The sequence below is a fragment of the Chelonia mydas genome, chromosome 24, assembly GCF_015237465.2.
Source record: "Chelonia mydas isolate rCheMyd1 chromosome 24, rCheMyd1.pri.v2, whole genome shotgun sequence".
In the NCBI taxonomy this organism is placed as follows: Eukaryota; Metazoa; Chordata; order Testudines; family Cheloniidae; genus Chelonia; species Chelonia mydas.
Genome location: NC_051264.2, coordinates 1,144,538 through 1,171,407, shown reverse-complemented (window position 1 = coordinate 1,171,407; position 26,870 = coordinate 1,144,538). Strand labels below are relative to the sequence as shown.

The following is a 26,870-nucleotide window of genomic DNA, read 5'->3' as shown; positions in this document are numbered from 1 at the left end:
CCCTGAAAGTACCTGCCACCATCAGCTCTGCTCTGGGTTTGAGTCAGCCCCTTCCCCCCAGAGCAGCTGGCGGCAGGGCCTGACAGGTGAGCGAGCGTCCCTCTGCCCCCAGGGAGAAGGTTAACCCCCCCACCCTGGTGTGCAGGAGCCAGGCCCCCAAGCTGGGGGGAACCAACCTGGGAACCAGCCCGAGGGCAGGAGAACACCCCCTGGAGCGTGCCCAGGGCTGCTTCTGAAGCCCCCTCCCTGTTCTCTGCCTGGGGGAAGGGGTTCGCCATGGTTCTCACGGAGCCGTTCTGCCAACCTGGCCCCGCAAGAGCAGCAGGAGCTCGCACAGCTTCCAGACTTGGTCAGACAGGGGGCCGGGGGCCCATGCTGCTCTCAGGCCTTGTCTACAGGGGGGAAACTGCCCAGCAAAGCGAGCCTGGTACGATTCCCACTCTGGGTGGGACTGTCGCTGCTGTTCCAGACCAGAGCCTCCACAAAGGCCGTTGGACCAGAATGGCTAATGCAGAGCGGGTTCTTCCACAGCAACTCTGCCGGCCCCAGCTGCACAAGGCCTGACCAGAAGTAAAGCCAGATTTACCCCAGGCTAACAGCAGACTCCATCTCAGACCAGCTGTGTGACTTGTCTCTCTCTCACTTCTGGTCACACATTTTATAAGACACAAAGTTCCCCAAGTGCGGCTGAGAGCAGGAAGCTGACTAACCCTGTCTCTGTCACTGAAAAGGGAGAAGGAAAGATTATTTTTTCCCTTCGTGCTGATGCAAATCAGAAAATCCAAAGCCCAGGGAGCCTTGCCCCTGATTTCAACGGGCTTGGAACCACGCACTTACTGCCCCTGCAGCCCTAGCGAGCGTCTCTTCCGCCCAGGGCTCAGCTACACGCACAGATGCTGGGCAAGGCTTTTCCTTGAAGAGAGAGTTTATTTCCTCCTAGCTCCATGGCTACAAGCAGCCTTGTGCCTGTTCTCACCCGACATTCAGAGACGTCATAAAACCTTCTTAGGCAACATCATAAATACATTAAAAACAATTAATACAGACAAGCAGCTGGTTAAAGACACAGTCTCCAAAAACCAAAGGTCGAACACTGGCTAGCGATCCACACGTGGCACAGGGCTCAGCTACCTGCTGAACCAAACAAGGCATGAGGGCCGGCCGGGATGACCTGCCCCTCACTTGCCCTGTCCTAAAAATAAAGTGGCCATACGCACACCAGGAGCGTCGGTCCAGCTGGATGCTGTGTGCACCTTCTACCCGGATGCCCCGGGACAACGGCTAGACCAAGCAGCAGCCTGGCTTGCGCTGGGAAGGGGCAAAGGCACTCAGGGATTGAGCCAATGCACGTGTCGCCCCCACGCCGTCCGCACCCCTCCCGCGAGGGTGCTGGCACAGGGCCAATGGAGCGGAGCTAACCCTGCATTGAGGCCACAGCCGGGTCTCCGGCCACGCTCCAGCAGGGAGACCCGGCAACCAAGGGGTGAGTAACATTTTCCTTCCTTGCCTGGTCCCACCCTGTAATGCAGAGTCCTCGCCACACGGTGGCAGCATTGTCCCAACCACTAACTGGCCCCTTTCTGGTCTCTGCCCACCCAAGGGTGCAGCAGGGGAGCCCCTGGCCCTGGGTAGGGGGCAGAGCAGTGGGGAGGGGGCGGCCTCCGTAGGAGTTGGGGCTCTGCTGGCAGTGTGCGTCCCCTCCATAACAAACCCCTGCCAGGTGCCAAGCCAGCAAAGCAGGTGCTGACCTGAGCCCCGGCCAGCGACGCCCCGGGGCTTAGCCACATGCTCAGGGGCTTTGCTGACCAGGCCCCCTTATGGGGAGGGAATCACCCGACTCAGGCTGGGGCCGAGCACAGCCGGGGCGCTGCTCTACCCATCTCAGGGCAGTCGAACGCACAACCCCCTAGCCTGGGATAACGGGCTGTGTCACACTAGCTAGGCCTCACCCGGCTGGGACCAGGAGCACCCTTAGCGCAGGGCAGCTGGGTGCCCACCCTGGGGGCTGTGCTGGTGTTGTCCTGCCCCAGCTGCCGTATCTACCCCACAGGGAACCCCATGAAAGCAACGAACACCTGCCGTCAAATATACCAGTCACAAACTGTGGGGGGAGAGGGGGAGGGATCAGGCTGAAGTTGGGCCCCCAGGGCCCCCTGAGAAGTTCTGCTCTCTCCTTTCTCCACTCCAGTAAGCGCAGGGGTCACTTACCCCCAGCAGCCCTGGCCTCATCAGACAGAAGAGAGACTTTCATGCTGGCAGTGAGGAAATCCAGCCATCTGCCAGGACCCGTCCGTCCTTCATGCCCACTTCAAGGTCTGGCGCAGGCTGCTCTGCACTGGGGTGAATTTCACCTCCCTCCCCCTGGCAGCGCGGCCGTCCCACCGTGCACAGGCTGGTTTGTGACGGGAGGGTTGCTGGAGCCCTTTTTTAAAATACACTTGCAGCATCAATTTGTTTTTAGAGGGAGAAAGCTAGATGCAGGTGCTGCCAGGATCGCTGCCGGCCGCCCCGTCAGTCATGCCCCACAGGAGCAGTCAGGTGTTTAGAGCCTGGAGAGGCAACTGGCACAGGTTACCAGGAGTAGGTAATGACGTGTGCCCCCATTCCATTAGGCAAGTCCTCGTTAGGGCACTGCCAGAAGTACGGGCAGGCAGGCCCCTGGGAACGGGCCCAAGGGCACCCGGAAGAACCCCTCTGTCAACTGCTGCTCCCAGAGGGAAATCATAGGGGACTTCCCCCCAGAGGGCATGTAAAGCGCCACAGTCCGAGTGGGAGTTACTTAATTCCAAGCTGGCACTCAGCACAAGTAATGAACCTACTGGGACTTGAAAGCATGTCAGAAAAATGCCCTTCCTGCCACCTGGAGCAAGACGCCCGCACGCCCCCGCCGGCAGGTGGGAAGGCACTCCGTCGGGCACTACCTGGACACAGAGGCTGCCCTCCGTTCCTGCCGCCACAGGGCGCTTGGCCCTGTCTTTGGGCTACGCCGGGGCAGGACAGACTGCAGAGAAGAGAAGGCAGGGAGGGCGGAATGAGCTGTCAGCGGAGGGTCACGAGGATGCTCACAGCAGGGAGACACCTTGCGATTGAGTCAACCGTCTTGGCCTGGACAGGAAGCACTGGGGCCTCCCGGGGCGCGGGAGAGTCTAGGGAAGCAGAATGGGTGCCCAGGGTGCCAGGCCCCAGCTGCCCACAACTGTCAGAGACCCCAGGAAGCCAAAGGGGATGTCACCCTCTCAGACAGCGGCCCTGGCTTGGCCCGGGAGGCAGGAGTCAGCAGGGGAGGAGCTCTGGCCTGTGCCAGGCAGGTCAGCCCGGAGGAGCCAAATGGCCCCTCTGGCCTTAAGGGCATTGAGACCAGGACCAGCTGCCCAGGGTCACGCTGACTGACAGTCCCAGGCAGCACGGGGTCACCCGAGGCTGGGGCACCTCCCCGCGGGGCAGGCCTTTGGGAGACAGGCTAGTGATCCCTACATCCCTTTACACCGGCACCAAAGCCTGGCAGCTCTGGCTCCGTGCAGGGCCAAGGGGGCTCTCCGTGGGGCCGTGTTCCCAGGCTGTTCCCCCGGACGGAACAAGCTCAGCCGTGCTGGTGAGCGGGGCCTTCGACTCTGTCCAGAGCGGGCCCCGGAGAGCCTGCCGCTGTTGCGATGCACCTGGCTCCACGCGCGCCCGCCTGCCCGGCCCTCTGGCCGCCCCGATGTCCACGGCGAAGCCCAGGCAGCTGGCTGGGCGCGGCCGTGCTAATGCAGCTTGCTGTGTACAGGGTGCAGCAGGGTCATGTGCTCCGCCCCTTTGAAGGGCAGCTTCTCGGTGGAGTAGTGATGCACCACCTCGGGGACGCTGCCGAAGACGCCGCTGGTCTGGCTCAGCGTGTACTTGTTGTCCTTGGTCTGGGCCACGAGGATGTGGACACATCCCTGACTGGTCCTGCAGCAAAGCCACGGGTTGGGGGGAGATCAACCCTGCCCGTGGGGAGCGACCGCAGCCGGGGTCCCTGGGCCCTGCGTGCTACAGTCCTCGCTCTAGCTCCTCCCGTCCCAGGACCTCCCAGCACTTCAGGTATGAAACCTCGCAAGGCCCGAGCAGCTTCGTTATCCCCACTGTGCAGAGGGGAAACTGAGGCTCAGGGAGGCTGGGCCTCAGCAAGTTAGTGGCCGACCCAGGAATAGAACCCAGGAGTCCTGGCTCCTAAGCACTTGAACTCACTCCCCCGCCGGAGCCAGGAAGAAAACCCAGGAGGAGTCTTGGCTCCTGACCACCAGACCCCACTCCCCTCCCAGAGCTGTAAATAGAACCCAGGAGTCTGGTCTCCCAGTGCCCTGCTCCCCCCACTGGGCACTGAAGGGTGACCCCAGAGCAGCAGTGACTGGCTCCAGGGGGAGACTTCTCCACGGACAGCAGCTGGATCAGACCCAACGGGAACTGCTGGGTGCAGAGCTCCGGGCTGGCTCCTTGTCCAGCGTGCTGCCTTGGGGGCGGGGATGTTTCCCGGGGTGTAGCCCTGGGCACCACCCCCTCCAGGCTCTGCCAGCTAGCCCTGCTGCCAGGGCCTGGTTCTCTGCTGCCAGCACTCTGGGCTGCCATTTGCACCCACCGCTTCCCATGCCAGACCAACACCATCGTCCCCCCGGCCAGGCGGGACGGGAGCAGCCACACGAGGCACTGGTGAGTCCCTGGGTACGTTCCCCATTTCCCTGGGCTGGGCCTGGCTGGGGGCTGCCCAGGGCCATTCCGGCCCCACGGTCGCCTCGTCACCAGCCCAGCCCCCCTGTTTGTTCCCTTCCCTGCTCCGATTGTTTCGGCTCCAGGGGCTCCACTTCCTCAGGAAGGAAACACCGCCAGCACTGCCGACAGCGATCCTCCAGCGCTGTGCCAGAGAGCCAGGGGCCAGGCACAGTTGCGACCCGAGCCGGCCCTCAGGGCCGCGCCTCCCAGGACACAGCCAGCAACAGGGAGGCTGAGCGGTGTGCGGGGCCTTGCCCCATGCCTCGCATGGGGGCTCCCCATGGGGCTCCACACCCACAAGGCACGGAAACCAAGGGGGTCAGTCTGCTCCCCAGAGACCCTTCTGCCCAGGAAAGAGGTTTCTGCAAGGCAGCTCCACAGAGCCCTGCCAGAACTCCTGGGTCCTTTTTCCAGCTCAGGGAGCTGCTTGGGGTTCAGAGAGTTATAGCAGTGGGGCTGGGAGCTGGGACTCCTGGGTTCTTTCCCTGGCTCTGGGAAGGGCCCAGAGTCTAGTGGGTTAGAGCAGTGGGGCTGGGAGCCAGGACTCCTGGGTTCTATCTCTGGCCCAGAGAGGGGCCTGGGTCTGGTAGTTGCCAGTGCAAGGTGCCCATTATGCCCCTGGACATGACCGCCCCAGGGGTGTCACCCCCCGTTTTATCCCATGTAGACGTCTCCAGCAGCAGGGCTTCCCCATGGGCCAAGTCACCTCGCTCCCGGGAAACGCCCAGTTCAGTCTGTCTCAGTGGGGCTGATCCCTGCATCTCCCACCAGTGATCGGCTCTTTCGATGGATCCCAGCCCATGGTACAGCCACTGTCCTGCCAGCTGAACCCTCCTGGCCACAGGGGAGCCGTATCCCTCAGCCAGGCCCATCCAACACCCAAGGCTGGGGTCTTGATCTCAGCTCTGCCTGCCCCCCTGCGGGCAAAAGTCTCAACTACTTACTTGAGCGCGATGGAGTATTTGCCGTTCCCCGTCTCGCTGGTCCGCACCAGGTAACCGGCCTCTTTGCAGGGCTGCAACCGGCTCTCAGCCTCAGCCCGGGTGATGGCTCCATGGTACCAGCTGCGAGGAGCAGAAAACAAGCTGGGTTTCTGAGCCTGGCAAGTCCTGCGGGGCCCCTGAATCCTGACTGTGTGGGGTGGCCCCCTCCCCCAGCAATGGGGGGCTACAGGAACCCCTTATATGCTCTCCCAAAGGAGCGCTCAAGTTGCTGGGGGGTTAGCTCTGGGGGTGCATGGCACAGCACAGTCTCCAACTTCCCTCTCACGTTAGTAAAAGGCACCTGCATGGCCCAGGAAGCAGGGTGGGGCCCTTGGGGAGGGGGATGCATTTAAGGGCTGGGTGTCCAGGCCGTCGGAGGCTGATAATCTCGTTAGCTTTAGGAAGTGGCTGGAGATCCTGGGATGGGAGGAGATGGGGCCAGGAGGGGACCCCAACACCGGGGCTGGCCCAGAGCCACCACTCAGCTCCTCCACATCCTCATTCAAAAAGCCAAGATTTGGAGGCAGGGGAAGGAGAGAAAAATTTGATCTCCCAAAGGCAGCGGGGAGAGCCTGGGGCAGAGGGGTCGAGATGAGGGACACCCCAAAGCCCTTGGAGAGACAGGCCGGTGGGAAGGGGCAACGGTGAACCAAAGTCACGAAGTAACCTCATTTTGTTTGGGACGCTCCCTGGGGCGCGGGGCCGGGCAGAGGCTGGGCGCGGAGCCGGGAAGGGGAGGGGGAGGCCGGGCGCGAGGCTTACGGCTGCTTCTCCAGCGCCAGGGCTGGGTCCACTCGCTCGCCCTCGCCGTGGTCTGAGAGCGTCGGCTTCAGGGTCTTGGGAGTCCAGCTCTTCTGGCGATGGTGCTGCCGCAGCACCTCATCCTTGGGGGCGCCCGCCCGCTCCGCTCCCTCAAACTGGACTGGAAGGAAGGGCTCCGTTTGCCGTCCGGCAACGGGCAGAGGTGCCCGACTCTCCCCACCCCAGAGCCAGCCTGAATGGGCCGTGGTCGTCTCCCCATGGCTGCGAGGGCAGCCGTGTCTCCCTTGTGCTCGGCTCTTCCCCAGCTCCTGGGCTTCCCCGACCCGGATTCTATCCAGCAGCTGGGGAGCCCAGATCCCCTCCTCACCCCCAAGGACGTGTTCCTGGGCCCCCTGCCAGGGGTTGGGCACTGCCCACTGGATATGGGCACCACACGGTGTGGACGGACATCCTGGCCTCTGCTAGCAGGAGAGTGGGGCAGCCTGGGGCCATGCAGAAACCAGAGCGACCCCATGGCTGCTCCTCTGAGAGCAGGCCCCAGGCATGTGCCCGTATGCTTCTGTCATCTGCAGGCCCATGCCCTGCCAGCCCCAGTGTCCCGCCAGCCAGTGCACCCCCCCCCCGCACCCTGCTGGCCAGCGCCCCACAGCCCCTCCCCCTACCTGACAGAGCCTTCACTATCTGCTCCTTCTTCCACTCCCAGGGCTGCTCGTACTCTGCGGCAGGACGCTCGTCATTCTCCGGCAGCCGGCTGTCCGCGGCCCGCGCCCTCCTGTCCTGTGTGGTGCTGGCCGGTGCCTCCCTGGGCTCATAGGGGGTGTCATACAGCTGCGGCGGGGCCTTCGCCACCTGCTCCTTGGAGCCCTGCCGCTTGGGCACCGCGTCCGGCCGGGCGCCACCCTCCCCCAGTTCCCCGGGCCCGTCCAGCAGCAGGATGGCCTTGACCAGTGGGTCCTTGGAGCCCCGCCTGCGGATTTCTGAAAGGCCAGGGGAGAACCAGAGTCAGCCAGAGCTGGGTGGGAGGGGGCAACAAGGGGGCCTGCCCCCTGCCCCATAATAATGCCCAGGTCATCCCCCAGACCCAAAGGTTGGGGTGAACACCCTGGAACCTGCAATGTCAGGGCTCAATCCAACACGCCCCGCCCTGGGAGACTCCCACGGACCCCCACAGGCGTTGGCCAGGCCTGTACCCAAGGGCTGACCCAAGCTGGTCCTGGGAACCCCCCGGCCCTGCAAACCCAAGCTCCGGGGGGCAGGGGATTAATGCTGCTTTGTGGGACATCAGCACATGGAGCTGGGAGGGCAAGGGGCTGTCCTCCCTGAATGCTATGGAGCTGGGAAGAGGGCGTGTCCCCCTGGTCTCAGCACTAGGGTACAGATCAGGAGATGAGTGCCAGGGGGTCTGGGGTCTCTCTGCCCCTCCCTAAGGCGCCACGGTAACAGGAACAATCCTGGAGCTGCAAAGGGATCCTTCCTGCTGGGAGAATGGAGCGGGACGTGCAGGACAGGCTCCCAGAGGAAACGCAGGCAGGAAGCTACGCCCTGGCTGTCCGATAGGAGCCCCTACGCCACGGCAGGCCAGCGGGCGCAGCGAAGCAGGGCTGGGACCAGGCTAACCCTGCCGTCCTCAGGACGCGCATGCAGCTGGCCAGGGCCTGGGGACTGGCCCCGGTCCCCCCTCCATGTTCACACTCAGCACCGGGACCCTTGTCCCCCAAGTCACGGAGCCGAGCTGCTCCCCGAGGAGAAGGGCGCCCAGGGCTGAGCTCCCACACGGCGCTGGCTCCGGAGGAGTGAGCCACATGAGCCCGCTGTGGGCAGCCCGGGGAAGGGACCTGCCCAGCGCCTCGCAACAGGAGCCTACCCTGCAGCTGGGGCTGCCGTGGGCACAGCCGAGCCTTCAATAAAACCACCCGGGCGCCCCCAACCCTTCTCCGTCCACTGCGAACCCCGGCGCCCTGCATGGAAAAAACCCATCAGCCAGCAGCAAATCTTTCATTTCCAGCTTCCGCTCCACTGGCTTCCTGTTATTCCGCCCAGCTGCTCGGCCGGGGCGAGCCAGGCCCAGCGCAGCGCGGCACGGGCTGGGGCTGGGGCTGGGGGTGGCTGTGCTGGGAGCCGGGCAGCCCAACGCGCCGGGTTGCTAGGCACCCGCGGGATGTATTTTTCAAAGGGCAGTGGGAGAAAGTTGCCGTGAAACGAAGCTGTAAATCACCCCGATTCCCTGGGCTCGAGGGAACCGCAGCGCTCCCAGACAGACCCCGTGCCCCCGCTGCTGCCCCTCGGGCAGCCCAGGAGCAGCCACCCCCAGGGCGCTGGAGACAGGAACAAGGAACGGAGACGCCCGGGGGGAACCTCGGAGGTGAAAGCGGGAGACGTGCTGCACCAGCTCGCCCAGCGATCTCTGCTGATCCCACCCTGTAGCCCGGCTAGTCCAGCCCAGGGGTCCCCACCCGGCTCTGCCAGTGCCCCTCACTCCTGACCCACAGCCCCTCCTGCTGGCCCAGCCCGGGGCACCCCTCCCACCTGGCTCTGCCAGTGCCCCTCACTCCTGACCCACAGCCCCTGCCGGTCCAGCCCTGCTGAAGCCCTACCATTTGACCAGGGGAAGTTGGGTTACCCAGGCCTGGGTGGTCTTGAGGGCGCAGCGGAAACACGGCCCAACTGCTTACAGTGATGGACACACCCTGGGTTTGGGAAGGCGCCGAGCCCCCGACGGACAGAGTCCCTACACACTTGCTCCCGCCCCACTGACTGGGACGAGGCTCAGGCGTGTGCCCGGCTGCTTTGCAGAATTGGGGCGTGGAACCCGGCAGCAACAGGAGGGACTCAAAGCTCCAGCCGCAAACAGCCCAGAGCCCTAACTCTGCTCCCACGCCCCTCCTCTCCCCAAGGCGTCGCCCACCCAGCCTCTGGCTTGGCTGAGTTATACAGGGCAGGCTCACGGGCACGGATTACCACCCACACCCTGGCCCAGCAGTACTCAGTGAGGTGCCACGCGCCCGGCACACCAGGTCAGGGGGGTGACAGGGGACGGAGACACACCCTTTTGCTGTGCTAGTCACTTCGTAGGTACACCAGTGTCCCCTGGCTACCCCAGACCTGACCCCCGGCCAGACACCAATCGGGTCTTCCATGGGCTTTGGATCAGAGCCCAGGGGAGGCGTAAGCAGTAACCCAGGGAATTCAAAGCTCCTCCGTGTGCACTCGTTCCCTGAGACCCTTTGCAGTCCCTGGAGTCCACGTGCGAACGGGGCCAAGCGCCACGCTCCATGCCTGCCCCGAGATACGCCCCAGCTGCCTCCCGGGGTCAGTGACCGAAGGCAGAGTCAGGCCCCCACCCCCGGGGAGCACCAAGTTCGATTCCCTCGAGCCCTGGGAACGAAGAGCTCCCAGCCCCGGTGGGTCGGCACAGGGCGAAGGCAGGAGCCAGCCGGGTCACCCGATGGGGAAGGAGCCCTGTGCGCTGGGGCTGTCGCTGGCCAGGCCTTGTGCAACAGAGCCGAGCTGGCTGGTCTAATAACACGGGCGAGAGAGCGGGGAGGGAGGGAACCGAACCGGCCCAGACACAGGTAGACACAGCTCTGGAGCCCGCCCCACCTGAGTCTGGCCAAGGACTCCAGGGACGATGGGGGTTCTGCACACCAGGATCAGGTCCATGAGGGATTCAGTACCTGGCCTCATGGAGCGCTTCCCCGTTTCATTCCCCCCTTCTCCGCACCGGGGGGCTGGGGCGGGGGCGAGGGGGTGTGCTCGTTTCACTTCCCTTCACTGAGGGATTTGAGCAGAGGTCAGAGTCCATCGACCCCCGGGTCAGGCCCTGGCCAGAGCCCACTCTGCTCCTTATCTCTCCCCGCAGAGCAACAGGAAACAGAAGAGCCGGCTTCCTGCTCCAGCTCGGTTTCATTTCCACAGGCCGCTTTGAGGGCTGCTGCAGGGATGGAGTCTGCCCAGCCTGGAGCCAACCCACATCATACCCAGCTCCATAGCTTCAGGGGATGGGTCTTTAACGTCTGCGAATATCCCCCCTGCATGGGACTTCACGCCAGGTGAATGAGCCTCCCCAGAGCCAGACATTCCCCGATTTGGCAAGGGGCAGATTTAAATATTGACCCATGCCTCATCCCGCCCAGAATTTCCCTTTCCTGGGGTCTGATGGGCACTGGCCAGCCCCGCCGCGGCTCCCCGGCCATGCACCTGTTATCATCTGCTGCGCGTCGTAGGGCTCCATGTACCCGTCGTTCTCCTCCAGCCGCTCCGCCTCCCGCTGGCCCTTGGTGCGCTTGGCGTCGTACGGGTCAGCGTAGTCCTCCAGAATGATGACCTGCGGGGGGCAAAGAGTTCCCAACATACCAGCCAGGACAACCACAAGCCCCCTAAGGGCTGCAGCACCAGCGCGCCCAGTTATGGGGCGGGAGGGCCTGTGTTTCCGGCAGTGCTGAGACCCACAGCCCCCCACACCACCGCCAGCTCCGGGCCCTGCTTCACAGCCACCGGTGGCACTACCGTGCGACACGACTGCGTTCACACGCACGGTGACGGGAATGCTTCACGGCTGGAGGCAGTATAATCCCAGAGGGATCAGAAGCTGGTAGGGACAGAGAGAGACCAGGTGGCCTGGCCTGGCGGGGAGAACATAGGAGACCTGGCTTCTATCCCTGCTCTGCCCCTGCCCTGCTGGGTGGCCTTGGGCACGTCCCTTTCCCCCCTCTCTGCCTCAGTTTCTCCTCCAACACTTTGCCTGTTCGGACCCGTGAGGCCGCCGGCGCAGGGGCTCTCTCTCACGTCGACGCAGCTGACACGTGGGGAGCTCCCAGCACAGACCAGGCGGCCTGTAGCCTTCACAGATGCCGGCCGGTCGCGGTGATGCTCCCGGGGAGCCTGGGGTTCCCTGTCACCTGCTAACGCACACGACAACCGCAAGGGCCTCACGCTCACGGGGATCGTACCACCTGGTGGCAGCATGCCAGCGTCCCCGGGGAAGACAAGGCCTCTGCAGCAGTGCAGCGCCCAGCACAAAGGGGGCCCAATGGGCAACCGCAGCACCCTGAATTCGAGACCCGGGACCTGAGAGGCAGAGACACGCGTGGGTTCCAGGCAGTGGGGGGAGCCCAGGTGAGGGCTCCTGTGCCAGCGGGGGCAGAGGGTTAACGAGGCCATTGGCTGCAGAAGCCAACGTGAAACGCACTCGCCTATCAGCGTGGGTGCGGCGGGCACACAGGACATGCCGGGCGCCCACTTCCCCCGCTCTCGCTATCCAGTGGGGCTGGGGGGCTGGGGCTGGCCGCTGGGCTGGCTAGCGGCAGAGCTGCAGGTCGGAACGGGGGCGTATCTGCAGAGCGGGCAAGGAGGGGCCCTGGGCAGGAAGAGCAGCGAGAGCTGTGGGGCAGAATCGAGGTGCATTAGAGCAGCCCAGGGCTCCTGGGGGACAGTCTGTGGGTCAGGGCTGACCGGCCGGGGGCACCTCTGTCTGGGCCAGCAGGAGAGCTGCAGGTCAGGATCACGGCTCAGGCCAGCGGCTCTCCGATTCCAGGACGTAGACGCTTTATTTAGCTAAACCGCAGCCCCTAACTCAGCCTGTCCCGCTCCCCAACAAACGGGATCCTTCCAGCCAGACTTTTCATACCCCTTCCCTTAATGAGCAGCCAAGCCCGCAGGGACTAAAGGAGGTCAGCGTGGGATCAATGAGCTGGGGCGGGCGGGAGGGACAGAGCGCCTGTTCTCCCTTTGACGGATTAAAGTGAGATTGGGATAAAGGGAATTACAAAGAGACGGCGGAAGGGAAAGGGCTTGGAGCACAGTTAGCCGGGCTAAGGAGCTGAGCCGATGGCACTGAATGCCGCCTGCTCGAGGAGTTTTCCTCAGGTCCCTCATTTCGCAGGATCTGGGGAGGGGGAATGAGAAGGTGACCTGCCCACGGCCACGCACGGGATCTCTGCCAGGCAAAGGGGCCGCTGCTCTCCCTGGGGGCGCTGGCTCCCCCTAGGCACCAGTACTTCCATCCGACAGGGCAGCACCATCCCCTTCCCCAGGCACAGGGCAGGCTCAGAGTATGTGGACACTGCGTTCTGACCGCGGGTTAGCCGCGGGAGATAAAGCCCCAAGGGCCGCACTGCTAACACCCGTGTAAAGCCGAGTGGCCGTGTCTTCCCGGGGGGCTGACCCCGAGTTAAGACCAGCCATTTGCTGCCATGTAGGCGCCCCTGGGAGAGTTGCCCAAGCCAAGCCCAAGCCCACACAACAGCTCCCGCGAACGCCAGCCCCGGGCGCTACCTGCTAGGCCACGGCCCCTTACCGTCTCCTGCTTGGCGCTCTTGGCCTTGTCCTCCTCCGGCGACGGGCTGGACGCTGGCGCTGGGCTACTGCTGGGGTAGCTTTTCCCGTTCTTCTCATGGGCATCCACCTTGATGAGCCGGTTCATGTAGGTGCTGCAGCCGGTGCCCTTGGGGGGGCCCTCCTGGGGGCTGCCTTCCACCCGCGAGTTCTTGCGCATCTTGCCCGTGGCAGCCTGGATCAGTCCCTGCAGGTTGTCCCGGGACAGCCTGCTGCCGCCATCCTTGCCAGGCCCCGGAGCTGCCCTGCAACCCCCCAGCTCGGCCGCCGAGTTCTTGCGGTTTTTGCCCTGCAGTGGGCCGGAGCCTGGCTCGGCGGGGCCCAGGGGCTTCCGGGAGGCACTGCACAGCTTGCCCAGGCTCCCGCTGCCCGGCCTGGCCCGTTCTGAAGCGGTTTTCAGATTGGAGGGGAACTCCTTGAACCACTTGGCCGCCATGGGGCGGGGGGGCTGCCGGGCTATGGCTGGGAAAGGCTGAAGCTGAGATGCCGGGGGAGAAGGGGATGGGGGGATCCGGAGCCTGGTGGTTTGGGGGAGGGGGTGTGCCCCACACACGGGGCCCACGTGGGAGCTCCGTGCCAGCTCAGAGCCAGCAGGGGATGCAGCTCGGGAGACGGGGTGGTCCTGCTTCCCCCTCGCCCCCGGTAAATCACAGTCCCAGCGCGGGGGGGAGAGTCATGGCAAGGGGGCCCCCATCGCAGAGGTGGGAAGCTGGAGTCACTCGTGGGGGGGGGCTGGTCCTTAACCCATGGGGGGTGCAGCAGTGGGGGGGGGGAGAGAATTTCACCTGCAGGAAAAGGGGGGTGGGGATCCTCCTTCACCCCGGGGGGGGGTCAGATGGAGTCGCTCCAGGTCCTGCACCCCGCCCCAGGGGGCCCCACGAAGCGCAACTGGGCGCCCAGCTCCCGGGCAGCCCCGAGGCCTGGAGGGGGGTCTGCGGGGGCGCAGCGCAGCGGGGGCGGCTCCGTGTCTCCTGCGCCTCGCTCCCTGCCGCTCAGCTCCGCTCCGAGGCCGCCGGCCAGCGCTGCCCGGGCTCCCCGCCCAGATCCGGAGGGGGCGGCGCAGGGGGAGGGCGCCGGGCCTGCGGAGAGCTACCCCCACCGCGCGGGGGCGCAATCTGCCGCGCAGCGAGCAGGGCGATTTCCAGCCGTGCCGGGGCGCGCTCTGCGCGCTCTGCCTGCGCGCCCGGTTTGTAAATCGCCGCCCCTGCGGGCCGCTGAACGCTCTGCGCCGGGGGAGAATTGCGACCTCCGCCTGCGAATAACCCTCGGCCCCGCGCAAGCCAGGGCGCAAAACCTCTGTGCCCCCGCGCAAGCTCCGCAGCGGGACTCGCTCTGCAGACGTGGCCGGCGGATTCAAGCGGGCAAACGCTGCGTGTGCGCAATAATTGCAAGGACAGTTGCAATTAGCCGCGCTGGCCATTCGTGATTATCCAGCCGGGCGCGGTCGTTCCCGCCGGGGCAGGTTCGCACCCGGCTCGAGTGAGCGACGGGCACTGCGCCCTCCGGCTCCGGGCCTGGCGCGGGTCCGTCCGCTCCTCCCGCGGGGCTTGGAGCCGGCTCCGGGCTCCGCGGCGGCGGCTTTGCCCTGGCTGCTGCGCGGCGAGCCCGGGGCTGCAGGGCACCGACCGGACCGCAGGGGTGGGGGCCCGAGGGGGTCCCGGTGCGCGGGACTCGGGGGGCTGCTCGCAGCTGGCGGTGCCGCGAGCTCGGAAGCGGCACCTCCGTCCCCCTCTTGGGTAGCGACCAGGGGCGGGGCTGAGCACGGGACCCCCCCGAACCTTCCCCATCAGGGCCCCTCGGGGAACTGCCCCACCCCTTCCCCCATGTGGCTCTCTGGGGATAACTGGCCCCCTTATATAGTCCCCTTTGGGGGGACCCCTGGGAGGGAAATTGCCCCCTTCCCCATGCAAGGGTCTCCCCCATAGGCCTCTGGTGCCCCTCCCAGGTAGGGCCAGCTGGTGGGGGTGCCCAGGGGTGCACACCTGGCTGCAATGGGCACATCTCTGAGGGCACCTCCCTGGGTTCCCATCCGCAGGCTGCCCCTGCGCCGGCCGGCCCCACCCTTGGGAGAGCCTGGTCAGACGGGCCTTGGCCCCCCAGCGCTCACTCGGTCTCTCCTGGTCTCTTTGCAGGTTGCTGGGCCCTGTGACCCCTGAGCCATGTGAGTATCTGGGGGAGATGAGCTCACGCTGGCGGTGAGCTGGGGGGCTCGGTGTCTGTCAGGCTGGGACTGGGGGGGCTCTCCTGGCTCTGGGCTGGGAAATGCCCATCCTAGCTCCTGGCCCCCCGCCCCCAGCATTGCAGTGTGTCCCATGGGGTTCTGTGGTGCTGACCCAGCCACCGCTCGGTTTGGGGAGAGTCTTGGGCAACTGCCCCTCCCCGACCTTAGTCCTGGGGCGGCCCTACCGGTGCAAAGCTCCGGCCCCCGATCAGACCTGTGTCAGGCCCCATGGCCAACTGGATCCCAGTTCTGCAGCAGCATCCCTGGATCCAGAGGCGGCTTCAGAAAATCTTTATCCGGAATTAAATCTGGCAGCATGGGGTTCCGCTGGCATAGGGCCCCGCAGCTCCGTTCATGCCTTCCAGAGCTACCGTTTCAGGCTGCTGCAAACTCAGGAAACCTCACAGCACTGGTTTTCCTAAGAGGTCGGCTCTCGGAATTATTTTGGGGCGGTTCTAACGTCTGGTCTGTGCTAGGCCAGACTCGATCATGGTGGTCCCTTCTGGGCTTGGGATCTGTGATCTAGGCCCTGGTCCTGTTTTGAGGTTATTTCGGTGGCATGAAGGCTTGAAACACACGTGTGAGTGAGCGCGAGAGAGGCGCCCTGGCGCAAGGGGGGAATTGCGTGTGTGGCATATTGCAAGGCCCCAGGGCCCTGAGCGTGTGTCTGGCTTGATTTATTTACCTTCCCAGAGGCGCTGAGCACCCGCAGCTCCCTGTCACGTCACCCTCCTTCCATGCTGTGACTGTCGGGTGGTGGGCGGTGAGGTCTCGTTTTGCTGTAGTTAAAAGCTCACAAAACGCGCATGTCCTCTGTTCCTTCCTGCCGTTCAGGGCAAGCAGCAGCGGTGTCTGGGGCCCTCCCAGGCCCCAGGAGACACATGGGAAACCGGAGCAGCTCAAATACTCAGGTAGACCTTGGTTCCTTTTCCCCACCGCTGGTGGGGTTGCTCATGTGGCTGTTTGTTTTGCATCCTCCCCAAGAAAGCAAGAGAATCATTAACTCTCCGTGGGTCTGGGATTTACCGCTGTGTGTTGCACTGCTCCAAAAGAGCTTAATGCTGCACTGCAACGTGCCCGTCATCTTTCCGGGATCAGAGGTCGAACAGCCGGTCTGTGTGATTTACAGCCGTGTCCTGTGGCAGGACGGGTATCTCTTGTGCGTGTGACCTTCTGACAACTGCGCTTTTAATATTGCAAACAAGTCAGTCGTTAGAGTTGCAGGCGCTTTTGTGGGGCACTCTCCTGCTGTTAGCAAGGACAAACTGCTTTTTGTTTGTTATCAACACCAGTGGGATCTAAAATAATCCATGTGTGGCAGTTCAAGCTAAATCCTTAATCTGGCAAATGGTTAAACCCGTACGTAGCCCCACAAAATGCAGTTGTTAAACTGAATACACATTAAGGACATGGGTAATTTTTTGCAGGATCAAAAGTCTGTACCTGAATTTCCATTATAAACCCTTTTACAGGGGTCAAAGGAAACTGGCATCTCCTCCTGCAAACTAATATCCAAAACCTGGATCACGAGGTTGGGAGTGATGGGGGAATCCATCTTTGGCTTTTAAGATAAAAGACGCATTTTATTGTAACTAAAATACAGCTTGTTGATCTCTTGAGGAATAAAGTAACTAACGTCCTAGAGATTCTGTGTGTGTATGTCTGTGTGTGTACAGAAATACTAATTTTAATGAGAATTTTCTGAAGATGTATGCGGTGCACAGATATGCAGATTGGCATTGTTAGCATCTGTGGGCTAATGTCCATCATCAGAACTTAGCCCAAAATGTACGTAATAGCAGGTATTACCGTGGAGGGGGAGCTATTTACCAAAATATGTATTTGTCCCTTTCCCCTGAACAAGCGGGAGAGGGGGTCCCTTCAGACAACTCTCAGGTTTGTTATTAAGACTGTCTTTGCTTGGGAGGCTTTTTTTGTTTTTGTTTCTTTGTTCACAAGGTGCCGTCACAGTTTGTTAGAGTGTGTGAGAGTGCATTCCAGGTGTGCACCTCCCAGACCAGGAGATCCTGTGTGTCCTGCTCGGGTCTCACAGGCAGGCATGGTGCACGGGTGGCTGGGCCAAAATTTGAGTCAAATTTGCTGCATTTATTTAAAAAAAACCAAGTTGCTGTTTCCAGAAGAAAGTGGCGGCCTGCGATTTGCGCCGAGCCTTATCCGTGAGCTTGTCAAGACCCTGCTCCGCTGCAAGCACAAAATGGAGTTTTTCTTGCTTGTTTTTCAAGGCATCACCAAGAAAAAGGACTCAGAAGTTTATGTTGGAAATGTCCCACCTGATATGAAGGAGGTATCTTCCCCGCTGTTTTGGAAGGGGCATTCTCTGCTTTAATGATATAAGCTAAGCAATTAACATTGACGTCCCACCGAGTCGTACGTGCAGTCTGCTGTCCTTAACTCTCTTCGGAATACGGTTACTTGGGTTGATTTCCCTGCTCTGCCCCCAAATACTCTTCCAGGGGAACCGAAAGGCGGTTTGCAAGCATCCGCGCTTGTCCCGGTGTGAGTGGAGACGAGGACGTGGTGGGTTGGTGCTGGCAGTGGGATTAGTGATGCTCTTGGGGGGACCTGCAGCAGGAACTCAGCAGTTGACTCTCATCCGGGCAGAGGAGCTTTCATCCGGCTGCCCGGGGTTGCTCTGCTCTCATTCCCTACTGCCTGTCCTTCGGAACCAGGGGCAGGCGTCTGCTCCGTTCGCGTGACCCTTTGCCCGGGAACCGCGCCAGCAGACCTCGTTCCAGGGCTGGCCAGCCTGCGTGGACCAGGTTTTGCCGCAGCCTTGCCAGCTGCCTGGCGGCACAGACAAGGGTTGGACTCACCCAAGTTAAAATGTGCTCCTGTCCCTTTGGGAAGGGGACGAACCCGCTGTCCCGACTCTGACGAATAAACCGACTGCTGCAGCCGCCGTCGGTGTCTCTGCCGTAACGAGGCCTCCCCCTGACCCTGGGCTGCTTTGCTTTCCTAGGAGGACATACTGCTCCTGCTCAGGGACTTCCACCCGCAGCGTATTCAGAGGTGCCAGGCGGGGTTGAGAAGGTAGGTTTGTTTTTCCTTTGCCCTAGTGTAGTGCTCCCTGTTGTCCGGCTCAGCAGGCTCCCGTCCCTGCTCCAGGGGGCTTTGCTCTGTGATGACAGAGGCTAGTTGCTGATACCCGCCTTGGAGAGCAAATGGCTGATGGGGCAGGACCTGGTCCCTGGCCTTTCCTTAGCTTGCTCCGCAGACTGGGTGGTCGGGGTAGTTACCACGTCATTTCATTCTAGGGGGCGTCTGCAGAAGAGCCCCCAGCTGGCGCCATAACTTCTCCCTTCTGTCCAGAAACAGCAAAACAACCTCCTGGGGTCACCCTGGAAGCTTCTGTCCACCTGCCCGCCGTGTCCCCACCAAGCTAGTGTGACGGGAAGGCAAAGGCAGCCCAAGGAGTAGGTTCTCGGGAACGGTTCCTGGAGATACCTTGGTGTGGGCTGCTCTCTGCCCCACGGCAGTCTGGCTCGTTGCCCTGAGTTGCCTGCAGGTCCGCCCAGTGGCACTTGTTCGTTGCTGGGCCATTTCTAGCCTCTTGCTATTGGACGCACAGCTGTGTAACGTCTCCCCCGCCCCGCCCCAGCTGTGCCTTTGTAGATCTCGGCTCCTCTGAGCAGGTGCAGGCCGCGATCCGGCGCTTCAGCGGGCACCTCGTGAACGGACGTCGCCTGTTTCTGAGCCGCACGGGTGCAGGCACCGGGAGGAAGGACCCGGCTGGGACCCGGAGCACCATGGAAATGCCAGTACGACTGCTGCGAGCTCTGAGCTGCGCCGCTCGCTGCAGGGGAGGCCCCCCGCCCGTGTGTGCGGCCAAGATGGACCGAGCCCTTTGCTCGCTCTGTGGCGGCGCCCGAGACACTCGCCCGTCCCTTCTCTCCACGTTACGTCAGCCAGGCGCGGGGGTGGCTTCCCGGAGGGGGGCGTGGGAGGCAGGACGGACCCGGGTTCGAACCTGGAAGCCTGGGGGAAGTTGCCAGCCCTGTCGTGGTGTGAATGGGAGAACGGGGGGGATGCAGTGTCCGAGACCTGCCTGGTGCAAGAGGAGAATAAAACCCACCTTTGCAAAGTACGCTGGGCTCTTTGGAGGAAAGCCCCGGTGTCAGTGCACCGTGTTCCCTGTCCCGCAGAGCCGGCTGGAATACGACCGTCCGCAGCCCTGCGCTGCCCGCTGCGGGGAGCAGGCAGGAGGCAGCTCCAGCTCCGAGTGCTTCCAGGCTGGGGGGCTCTGTCTTGTAATGTGAGATCAGCTCTGTTTTCTTTGCAGGCTTTGGAGAGAGTCCCCAGGGGAGAGCTTGGTCTGAGCCATGGTAAGCTCCCGGGGGGGGGGTCCAGGCCTGCTGCCTCCGGGCACTGGTTCCATCAGCAGCTCCCCACCTTCCAGCCCCATGGGGAATGAAGCTTGGTGGCTGCCCCACGCCCCTTTGCTCCGCGCCCTTCTGGAGTCCTCCTAGACCAGGCCCCCAGACAGCAATTCCCGGCCCCCGGGCAGAACCGTCAGTGGGGCCCCCACATGCATGAGCCGCGCCCGTGCGGACACCTGACCTTCGGGCGGTGCTGCATCTGCACTGGCTGGTGCCCAGCGAGCTGCCGACTGGGCCTGTTCTTCCGGCACGGCCAGGGCTTCCACGTGCCCGCCCGGGCTGCCAACTGTCTAATGGCGCAAACCCAAAGACCCTTGCCACGCCCGTGCCACGCCCCTTCCTGAGGCCCCGCCTCCTGCTCACTCCATCCCCCTCCGTCCATTGCTCGCTCTCCCCCACCCTCACTCACTCTCACCAGGCTGGGGCGGGGGGTGCGGGCTCTGGGAGGGAGTTTGGGGGCAGGGGGATGGGGGGGTGCGGGCTCTGGGAGGGAGTTTGGGGGCAGGGGGCCGGGGGGGTGCGGGCTCTGGGAGGGAGTTTGGGTGCTGTTCATCTAATTTCCAAGTGTCCCCTGCCCGGTCTCAAAGGGGAGCATCCCCTGGGCTCCTGCTTTCCTGGCTCCTGGCGGGCAGGAGCTCACCTCCATTTTCCTTAGTCCCTGCTGTCAGCAGCTCGCCCTGTGGAGGACAAAACACCAGAACTGTCCTTCCTGAGCAGGCGGCTGGAACGCTGGTGCCGTTCGGGCTCCTGGCGCACGTGGGCCTGTTGGGGACGAAGGAATTCGGCCGCACGAGGGACCGGCTCAGCTAATTTGGGGTTCGGTTCTGGGGGTGACAAATGCCGCTGGGCACGTTTCGGTTGCCCCTGTTCAATCTCGCTGTAAGGTTTCCAAACCCGTTCTCCTACAGCCTTCCCCAGCCGTCGCGAGAGCTCCCAGGGCAGGAGGGGAAAGCAACTGAAATCCTGTCTGGCGGATTTTAATTAAAGGGCTCGTTTAAATCTCAAACCGTCCTGTTCTTCCTCTGCTCCTAGCACAGGCAGAGAACAAAACCCTGCAGCCGGCGCCTCCCGATGCAGCCAGGCAGATCTGTTACGCGGTTCCCATGGAAATGAGGTAAGCACCAGTGCCAGGGACTCCAGTGCCCACCCCGGCATCGCTGAGCTGTGAAGTTTAATGCTCCCACTTGGCTCTGGCAGTCCTCCCCTGCTAGTTCAGTCCTGGCTGCTTGGCCGAGGCGGCCATGTTCCAGACGGCTTGTAACCTTGTTGGAGGATTTCAGTTCTCTGATCTCCACCAGGACAGGACAGGGCACCAATCCGCTCACCTCATCCCCAGAATAGCTCTAACGGCTTTTGGACACACCAGAACTCCGCCGACCCGGGTCCCTAGCCCCTGATCCCCACCCCACAACCTCTCATTGGCTCCTCTCCTCTCCCTGCCAGACTGTCTTCTCATAACCCGTAGAACGAATTCATTCCAGCTGGCCACGGTGCACCTGCTGCTCTTTGCTTTGCACATATCGAATGTGCAGGGCAGGAGACGAGAGGCCGAGTTGCTGCTTGAGGACCCCTGTAAAGGAGCCTTGGAGGGAAGGAGCAGCCATGGATGAGAAGCTCTTTCAGTTGGCTAGATTGCACCCCTTCTCTTTCCCACCTTGCTAAGGGCTGTACCCCAGGAGACGCCTTCCCTTTGCTGACTGTCCTTTTAAGCTAGTTTGTTTCCTCTCCAGAGGGTCCTTCTTGGCGCTCATGCTAAAAGACTGCTTTAAGGATTTAAACTGGTTAGTGGCGATTGCAAAGCTGCACGGCGAGGCAGGGCTGCTGGTGACGGACGCTCTGCCACAGACCCCGTACTTTTGGGCCATACACCTCACAGAGGTAGGCACGGGGGAAGCTGGGCTGTGAGTCCTTTCACAGGAGCCTCCTGTGAGACGGTCGCCTTGGTCTTGGTGTGCACGTACCGGACTGTAACGCGTATTTCGGGCTAGCACGTCCTGGGGTGAGAAGCGTGCTGCTATCTAAGAGCAGTCTGTGTAAGGTTTATGTAGGCCCGAGAGGAAAAGGCCAAACGTGCAAAGGGAACCGCAGGGAGTTCTGATTTCTGGGGACGGGATGATTCATGCCCGTTCTGAGCACGGTTTCATGCTGGGATCTCTGTGCTTTGAATTTACAAGGCTCAAATCTAACGAGGAAAAGGCACAATGGGATCAAGTTCCAAGACCTCCCACTCCCCCCCCCCAGCCCTGTTTTGTTTCTGCTCTGGGGTCTTCGCGTCGTGCTGAAATCCCGCTGAGGCCCCGGGGGGCTAAGCATGATTTGCTGGATTGCAGCGGGAGAGTCCAGCTGGGTGCGCGGGTGGTCCGAAGCTAGGGCGGAGGGGAGGGGAGAGCAAGGCTGTGACCCTCGGCTGGCACGAGAGTACAAGTGAGGGGTGGCGGCTGGGCAGTAGCTCTGGGAGCCTGGCGCGAGGGGCGGGATTGAGTGGCTGCTGGAGTCTGCTCTTTCCTCGGCAGGAGAGTCACTCGAACATGCACAAGCTGTTCGGCCGGCTGGCGGAAGAGGAGTCCAAGCAGCCCTGCCTGGCGAAGCAGGCGGTGCAGCGAGGGACCCGCTGCATGGCAGAGTGCACTCTGGGGGACGACGGGGCAGCGTGGAACAGGTACAGGAAACAAGCTGCATGCTCAGAATGGACTGGCTGGGCGCGAGGGGTGGGAGGAGTGGGGCGGGGGGCATTTGCTGATATCTGTTCCCCTCCCACTGCGCACTTAGGGCGTGTGGCACCTTTCCTGGTCTGCGGGTTTCTTAGCGCGCCTTCACCAGGTGCAGGAGCCTCTGTCCCCGCTACCGAGCCGCAGCCGCTCTGTGCCAGCGCTGCCTAGCTGCTGCTGAGACTGGGGGACGAAGCGTGAATTCCCCTGGCAGAGGGGCAGTCCAACTCAGCTAGTGCAATTATCCAAGCTGGGGTTTGTCCGGGTGTTGGGGTGAACCCCTGGCCGCCTTCAAACAAAGCACGCGCTGCTCTAGCGAAGCTTGGCGGTTCACCAGCCGCATGGTGTCACCTCGCACTATGCTGGTGAAACGTGCCCCCTGCTGAGTGCCCAGAACCAGCTCTTGTCTCACCTGGCTTCTTCCCTGAAGGTCTCTCATGCAGGTATTGACAGGGCCTGCCCTGGCTTCGCTCTCCCGGTCGGAGTTACTGAGATGGCAGTAGATAATATTGCAGCCAAAACTCCATACTGCTGATACTTTAAGCTGCATTGTTTAAGAAAAACAAACAAAAATCCCCTAACCCCTGAGGCAGTCAGCTGGCTTCTCTCTCTCTCTCTCTCTCCTCTTTGCAGGACAAATATTAAATCCAAGGTCCTGTAGCTTCTTTCTGGGCTCACGGGCTCTTGTCTGACCTCACAGGTGCTGGGTCTTGGAGAAAGTGGAAGATCTTGCAGTGGTTCTCTTTGTTGACTTTGGCCGTTCAGCCACTGTCCCTCTGAACTCACTGCGGAAGCTGGATGAAGACGATATCTGGGCCATAAAACCGCTGGCCCAGCCCTTCATCTTCCAGAAAGGTACTAGCATAAGGCCCCGATGTTGCAAAGGGATCCGATCGCCTGGAACCCTTCTGCTGTGTGGAGTCCCACTGATGCTCTGACTGGATCGCTTTGTCCTTTGCAGCCTCCCATGGCTACAGCCCTCGAATTTTAAACTTCAGTTTGGTAGAAACAACCTTCTGGTTGGGTGGTGCCACTTGCTGGCCAGGTGGGTGCATTGCATTTGACCGGCAGCAAGGTTAACCTTGTCTCTCCATTACACTCAGTAAAAAATAGCATTTTCAGTATGAAAACCCCCGATTCCCAATGCGGAGGTGCAAACCTGGGCTGGAAGAACGCCCCGCAGCTGTAAAAGCACTGTGGCTTTTTCTGCTTTGAATACTTACAGCCCCAGGGGCAAAACAGTCACCCGCTCTTCCAGGAACATAGTAGAACTTATCTTACCCTGAAGGTTTCAGAGTAACAGCTGTGTTAGTCTGTATTCGCAAAAAGAAAAGGAGTACTTGTGGCACCTTAGAGACTAACCAATTTATCTGAGCATAAGCTTTCGTGAGCTACAGCTCACTTCATCGGATAAGCTCACGAAAGCTTATGCTCAAATAAATTGGTTAGTCTCTAAGGTGCCACAAGTACTCCTTTTCTTCTTACCCTGAAGGTCTTTGATGCCTATTTCTCCTTTCTCACTCCTCCTGCTGGGTTGCTGCCTAGTGACAACGTATCACAAACTCCTAATTTACCATAAAATGTTTGCTGCTCCTCAGGGCAGTTCAGCTCCTAGCGTGGGTTGGGTGTAACAGGAAGGAAGCCCACCTTGTACTGGCTTTCCTGGGCGGACTGAATTCTCACTTCCCCCTGGTTAGTTGCTGGTTTGCATCCCTCGCCCTGCCATCACTAATTAATGCCTCTGATTAAAATACCACCTTGCTAATGGGATCTGCCACAGCACGCTTGGAAACAGAAGAGATGGTTTCTATTTGCCTGTCTTTGTATCCTCACAACGTCCCTAGGGTGGGTACCATGTCCCTGTTTTACGGGTGGAGAATGAAGTCACATGGAGCCGGGCCTTAACTCTGGGTCTCCCACCTCCCAGGCCAACAGCTTATACACAGGAGCATCCTGCCAGGTCCCTGTAAACTCTGGAATCACTTGGCTGTTTAAAGTGCTGAGTTACTGTCCTGCGTTCCTCCGTCTGGAGCAGGGCAGAACCCCACTGAACCCCCCTTGTCTTTTAGAGATTGTCTCTGCAAGACCCATGGTCCGGCAAATCCTGCGAGGGAAGGTGGTTGGCCCGTCTCGCCTGGAGGTAATACGTAGCCCTGCGCACTTGGTGTGTGAAAGGCTCGTGTTATTTGAGGGGATGCTGTCCTCCCCCCAAATGCACATGACCATTGGTCACATCTGTCATCACAAACCCTGGGGTCCTATTTCATTGGGCGTGAAATGTGTCTAACCATTGGACCAACGTGCATACCTGAGCCAGCTTTCTGGTGTGTGTACAGCAGTGAGCAGTTCCCCTGGGGTTCCTTCCCACACCTGTGACATCTTTACCCAGCTGCCACCAGCCTCCCTGGAAGGGGAATGAGTGGCAGTGGGTCATGGGCTTAGGGGGAGGGAAAGGGAGGCCGATGGCAGCTTTCTAGAGGAGGGATTTGGAAATGGTGGGTGAGACCTGCTAACGCTGCCCCACTTGCCTTGGGCCAGCCTCACATCCTGAGCTTCACCACCTACGCAGAGGAGGAAGAGGAAGAGGAAGCTCTGAGCTGAAGTCCCCTGCGGGGCTGCACCTGCCTCAAGGAGGAGCGGGGTAGAGAACTGCTGGACCTTGGAAAAGTAGTCTTCTACCTGAACCAGCCTTATTAACTGGCTCCACTGTTGTGAGTGGGGGGAGTCTCTTATTGCTCCAGGTTTAGTGATGTCCCCACTTCGCTTCAAGGGGAAGTTATCTAGTTTTGATTTTTCTGTAGACTTGTGAGGGAGCTGCTGACTGTCCCTCTGGCACCTGACTATTAAATGGACCCTAGAAAGGCCCGTCCTGGCTTGGCAAGTGCTGCCTCAGCTAGCGGATGTGTTTACAGGCGTGCTGGAGCTAGGTGTGGGTCTGTCCGGAGTGCCTGTCTGCTGAACAAATCACCTCTTTGGGCCCGAGGGAGGGTTGTATCCTCAGTGCTAGTAGGATGAGGCCTTGCAGGACTAGAGCCTTCAGCCGCTGCCTTGTCACGCTGTGCTCACAAGCTCATTTGTGTAAAGTATCTTACAAGTGTAGGTACAAATCCCCAATTTCTGTTTTTCTGATAAACCATGGACAGGGTCCAAATACTCAGTTCTTAAGAGTGACTAAAGTGCCAAGGCTTAAGGGCAGAGGTTGGTTTGTTTTTGAAGGTGGGAAGAAACTAATTGAATCAGGGCTATGGATAACTCAGGTCTGCCCCTAGTGTCTGGGGCTCAGTTGCTAAGTAGCTCAGAGCAAAGTTGGTCTGGTCCTCTGGGTGAAAGAACAAAGCTAGCATGAGAAGCTTATTTAAAGTAAAATGGCCTCAGGTTCCCACCTGATCCACAGTTTTAGATCAGAAGTTGTCAAGCTTAATTTCACAAGTGAAAGTCAGGGGGTAGGGCTGGCTGTTGTGAAACCACTGAGATTCTCCCACAGTAACCTCCAGGATGGTGAACCTGGCTTATAGAAGCCTTTTTCTGAAAAGCAAAACAAAGCTGTAAAACCCCTGCATGAGGCAGGCAGCTTTGAAGCTGGATAGAACATTTTAGTGAGGTGCTCTAGCTTACAACACAATAGCCAGCTATCTAGTGTGTGAGTTTAAAGCTCTAATCACAGGGAAAATCTTATTTTAGCTAGGGCTTGAGGGAAACTCTCTAGCATTAAGTGGCTTGGCAGTGTTATTCAGTGTTTGGTTGATGGCACATCAGAACAGGAGTTCAGCTCCTACCATGAACCTGTCCTGAGGTCTTACTCTGCTGAAGGATTGCAGTGACATGGGTATTTTACCATTGTTCAAAGGGTGGAGGGCATTTGTGAAGCAGGTTTCAGTCAGAGAGGAACTCTAAAATTGGTAGGGAAAACAGCCTGGACCCTCCCAAATGACACTCTGCTTCCTTTATTCTGTGAACAGAACTGGCCTACAAGCAGGCCATGAAATGGTCCACGTAATTCCAGAGCACAGATGCAGAAGGGCTGCTGGTTAAGATAATGGGCATCTTCTGAGTGCCTGTGAGTTCTGGTAGCTTCTATTGGAGTAAGTTCATACCAACAGGCCCGGATGTTACAGCAGCTATGAAGTCGCAGTACTGGCCATCTAAATGCCACGTTTAAGGGATGGAAGATAGGAACAGGAAGCAAACAAGGGGATGAGCAGGGAGTACTCTGTCCAACACACACACCCTCCCCTGGTGCCTGAACTCCAGGAGAGCAGTAGGGGGCAGTTTACCCCATTGGAGACCTCTGGGCAATCAGCTGCCAGCAGCAGCTGCTTCAGGAAGGAAGGAACCAACCACACAGGAGGCAGATGGGGGATGATCTTCTGGTCTCATGGCCCATAGCTAGAGGCCAGAAGCCAGAGGGTTCACATCATCTTGCACACTGACAATTCCAGGCCCAGAAGCCCAGCTGTACTCAGCAGGTCCAGGGGACTGAGCTCACATAGTTAACTGCCAGCAAGGGTAAAAGGGGCAGTCATATACCTCTTCAGAAATGGAGTCAGTCAGAGGCTACAGGATAGAGCCCAGCTGCCATAGTCAGTTGATCAGCACCCCATGAATTTGGGGGGCATAAACAGGGTTGCCTTTCCAGCCCATCCTCCACTCAGCCAGTAACCTGCCTCACTAGTGTAGGAGGTAGAGATGCTCTGTTACTTCTACAGGGAGCACAGAACTGGCCCAGCTGTTAGCCAGT

The 26,870-nt window shown here is 60.7% G+C and overlaps 2 protein-coding genes and 1 long non-coding RNA gene across 6 annotated transcripts; 2 read left to right on the top strand and 1 right to left on the bottom strand.

Annotated features, from left to right (window-relative positions):
* Positions 1-905: 905 nt before the first annotated feature.
* Positions 906-14,016, bottom strand: SHE (Src homology 2 domain containing E). The gene is made up of 6 exons (XM_037882593.2): positions 12,769-14,016; positions 10,671-10,797; positions 7,136-7,450; positions 6,474-6,633; positions 5,673-5,792; positions 906-3,930 (listed from the first exon to the last, which is right to left on the bottom strand). The coding sequence occupies exons 1-6, from the start codon at positions 13,240-13,242 to the stop codon at positions 3,744-3,746; spliced, it is 1,383 nt and encodes a 460-aa protein (XP_037738521.1). The 5' UTR covers positions 13,243-14,016; the 3' UTR covers positions 906-3,743.
* On the top strand, positions 13,846-25,013 carry TDRD10 (tudor domain containing 10). 4 transcript variants are annotated; one of them, XM_043535016.1, is made up of 13 exons: positions 13,846-14,444; positions 14,939-14,967; positions 15,862-15,938; positions 17,271-17,332; positions 18,008-18,078; positions 18,647-18,806; positions 19,328-19,370; positions 20,457-20,538; positions 21,155-21,302; positions 21,938-22,083; positions 22,833-22,987; positions 24,202-24,272; positions 24,671-25,013. In XM_043535016.1, coding segments are annotated over exons 2-13 (1,080 nt in total). In that variant the 5' UTR covers positions 13,846-14,444; positions 14,939-14,965; the 3' UTR covers positions 24,734-25,013. The 4 variants fall into 4 exon arrangements, with proteins under 4 accessions (XP_043390951.1, XP_037738520.1, XP_043390952.1 ...); XM_037882592.2 differs by having other exon boundaries at positions 13,925-14,268; XM_043535017.1 differs by having other exon boundaries at positions 13,931-14,180.
* LOC122463712 lies at positions 23,000-23,942 on the top strand. The gene is made up of 2 exons (XR_006287294.1): positions 23,000-23,420; positions 23,625-23,942. It is a non-coding gene; the product is annotated as an uncharacterized LOC122463712 (long non-coding RNA).
* Positions 25,014-26,870: the final 1,857 nt, after the last annotated feature.

Excerpts from the sequence above, each read along its gene's own strand:
- TDRD10 (XM_043535016.1), top strand. Across the intron at positions 17,333-18,007 it reads TCCCACCTGATATGAAGGAG|GAGGACATACTGCTCCTGCT; the intron begins GTATCTTCCCCG and ends TTGCTTTCCTAG. Across the intron at positions 18,807-19,327 it reads GGAGCACCATGGAAATGCCA|GCTTTGGAGAGAGTCCCCAG; the intron begins GTACGACTGCTG and ends TTTTCTTTGCAG.
- SHE (XM_037882593.2), bottom strand. The coding sequence starts at position 13,242 with ATGGCGGCCAAGTGGTTCAAGGAGTTCCCCTCCAATCTGAAAACCGCT. Across the intron at positions 7,451-10,670 it reads CGCGCAGCAGATGATAACAG|AAATCCGCAGGCGGGGCTCC; the intron begins GTGCATGGCCGG and ends CTGGCCTTTCAG. Across the intron at positions 5,793-6,473 it reads CTGGCGCTGGAGAAGCAGCC|CTGGTACCATGGAGCCATCA; the intron begins GTAAGCCTCGCG and ends TGCTCCTCGCAG.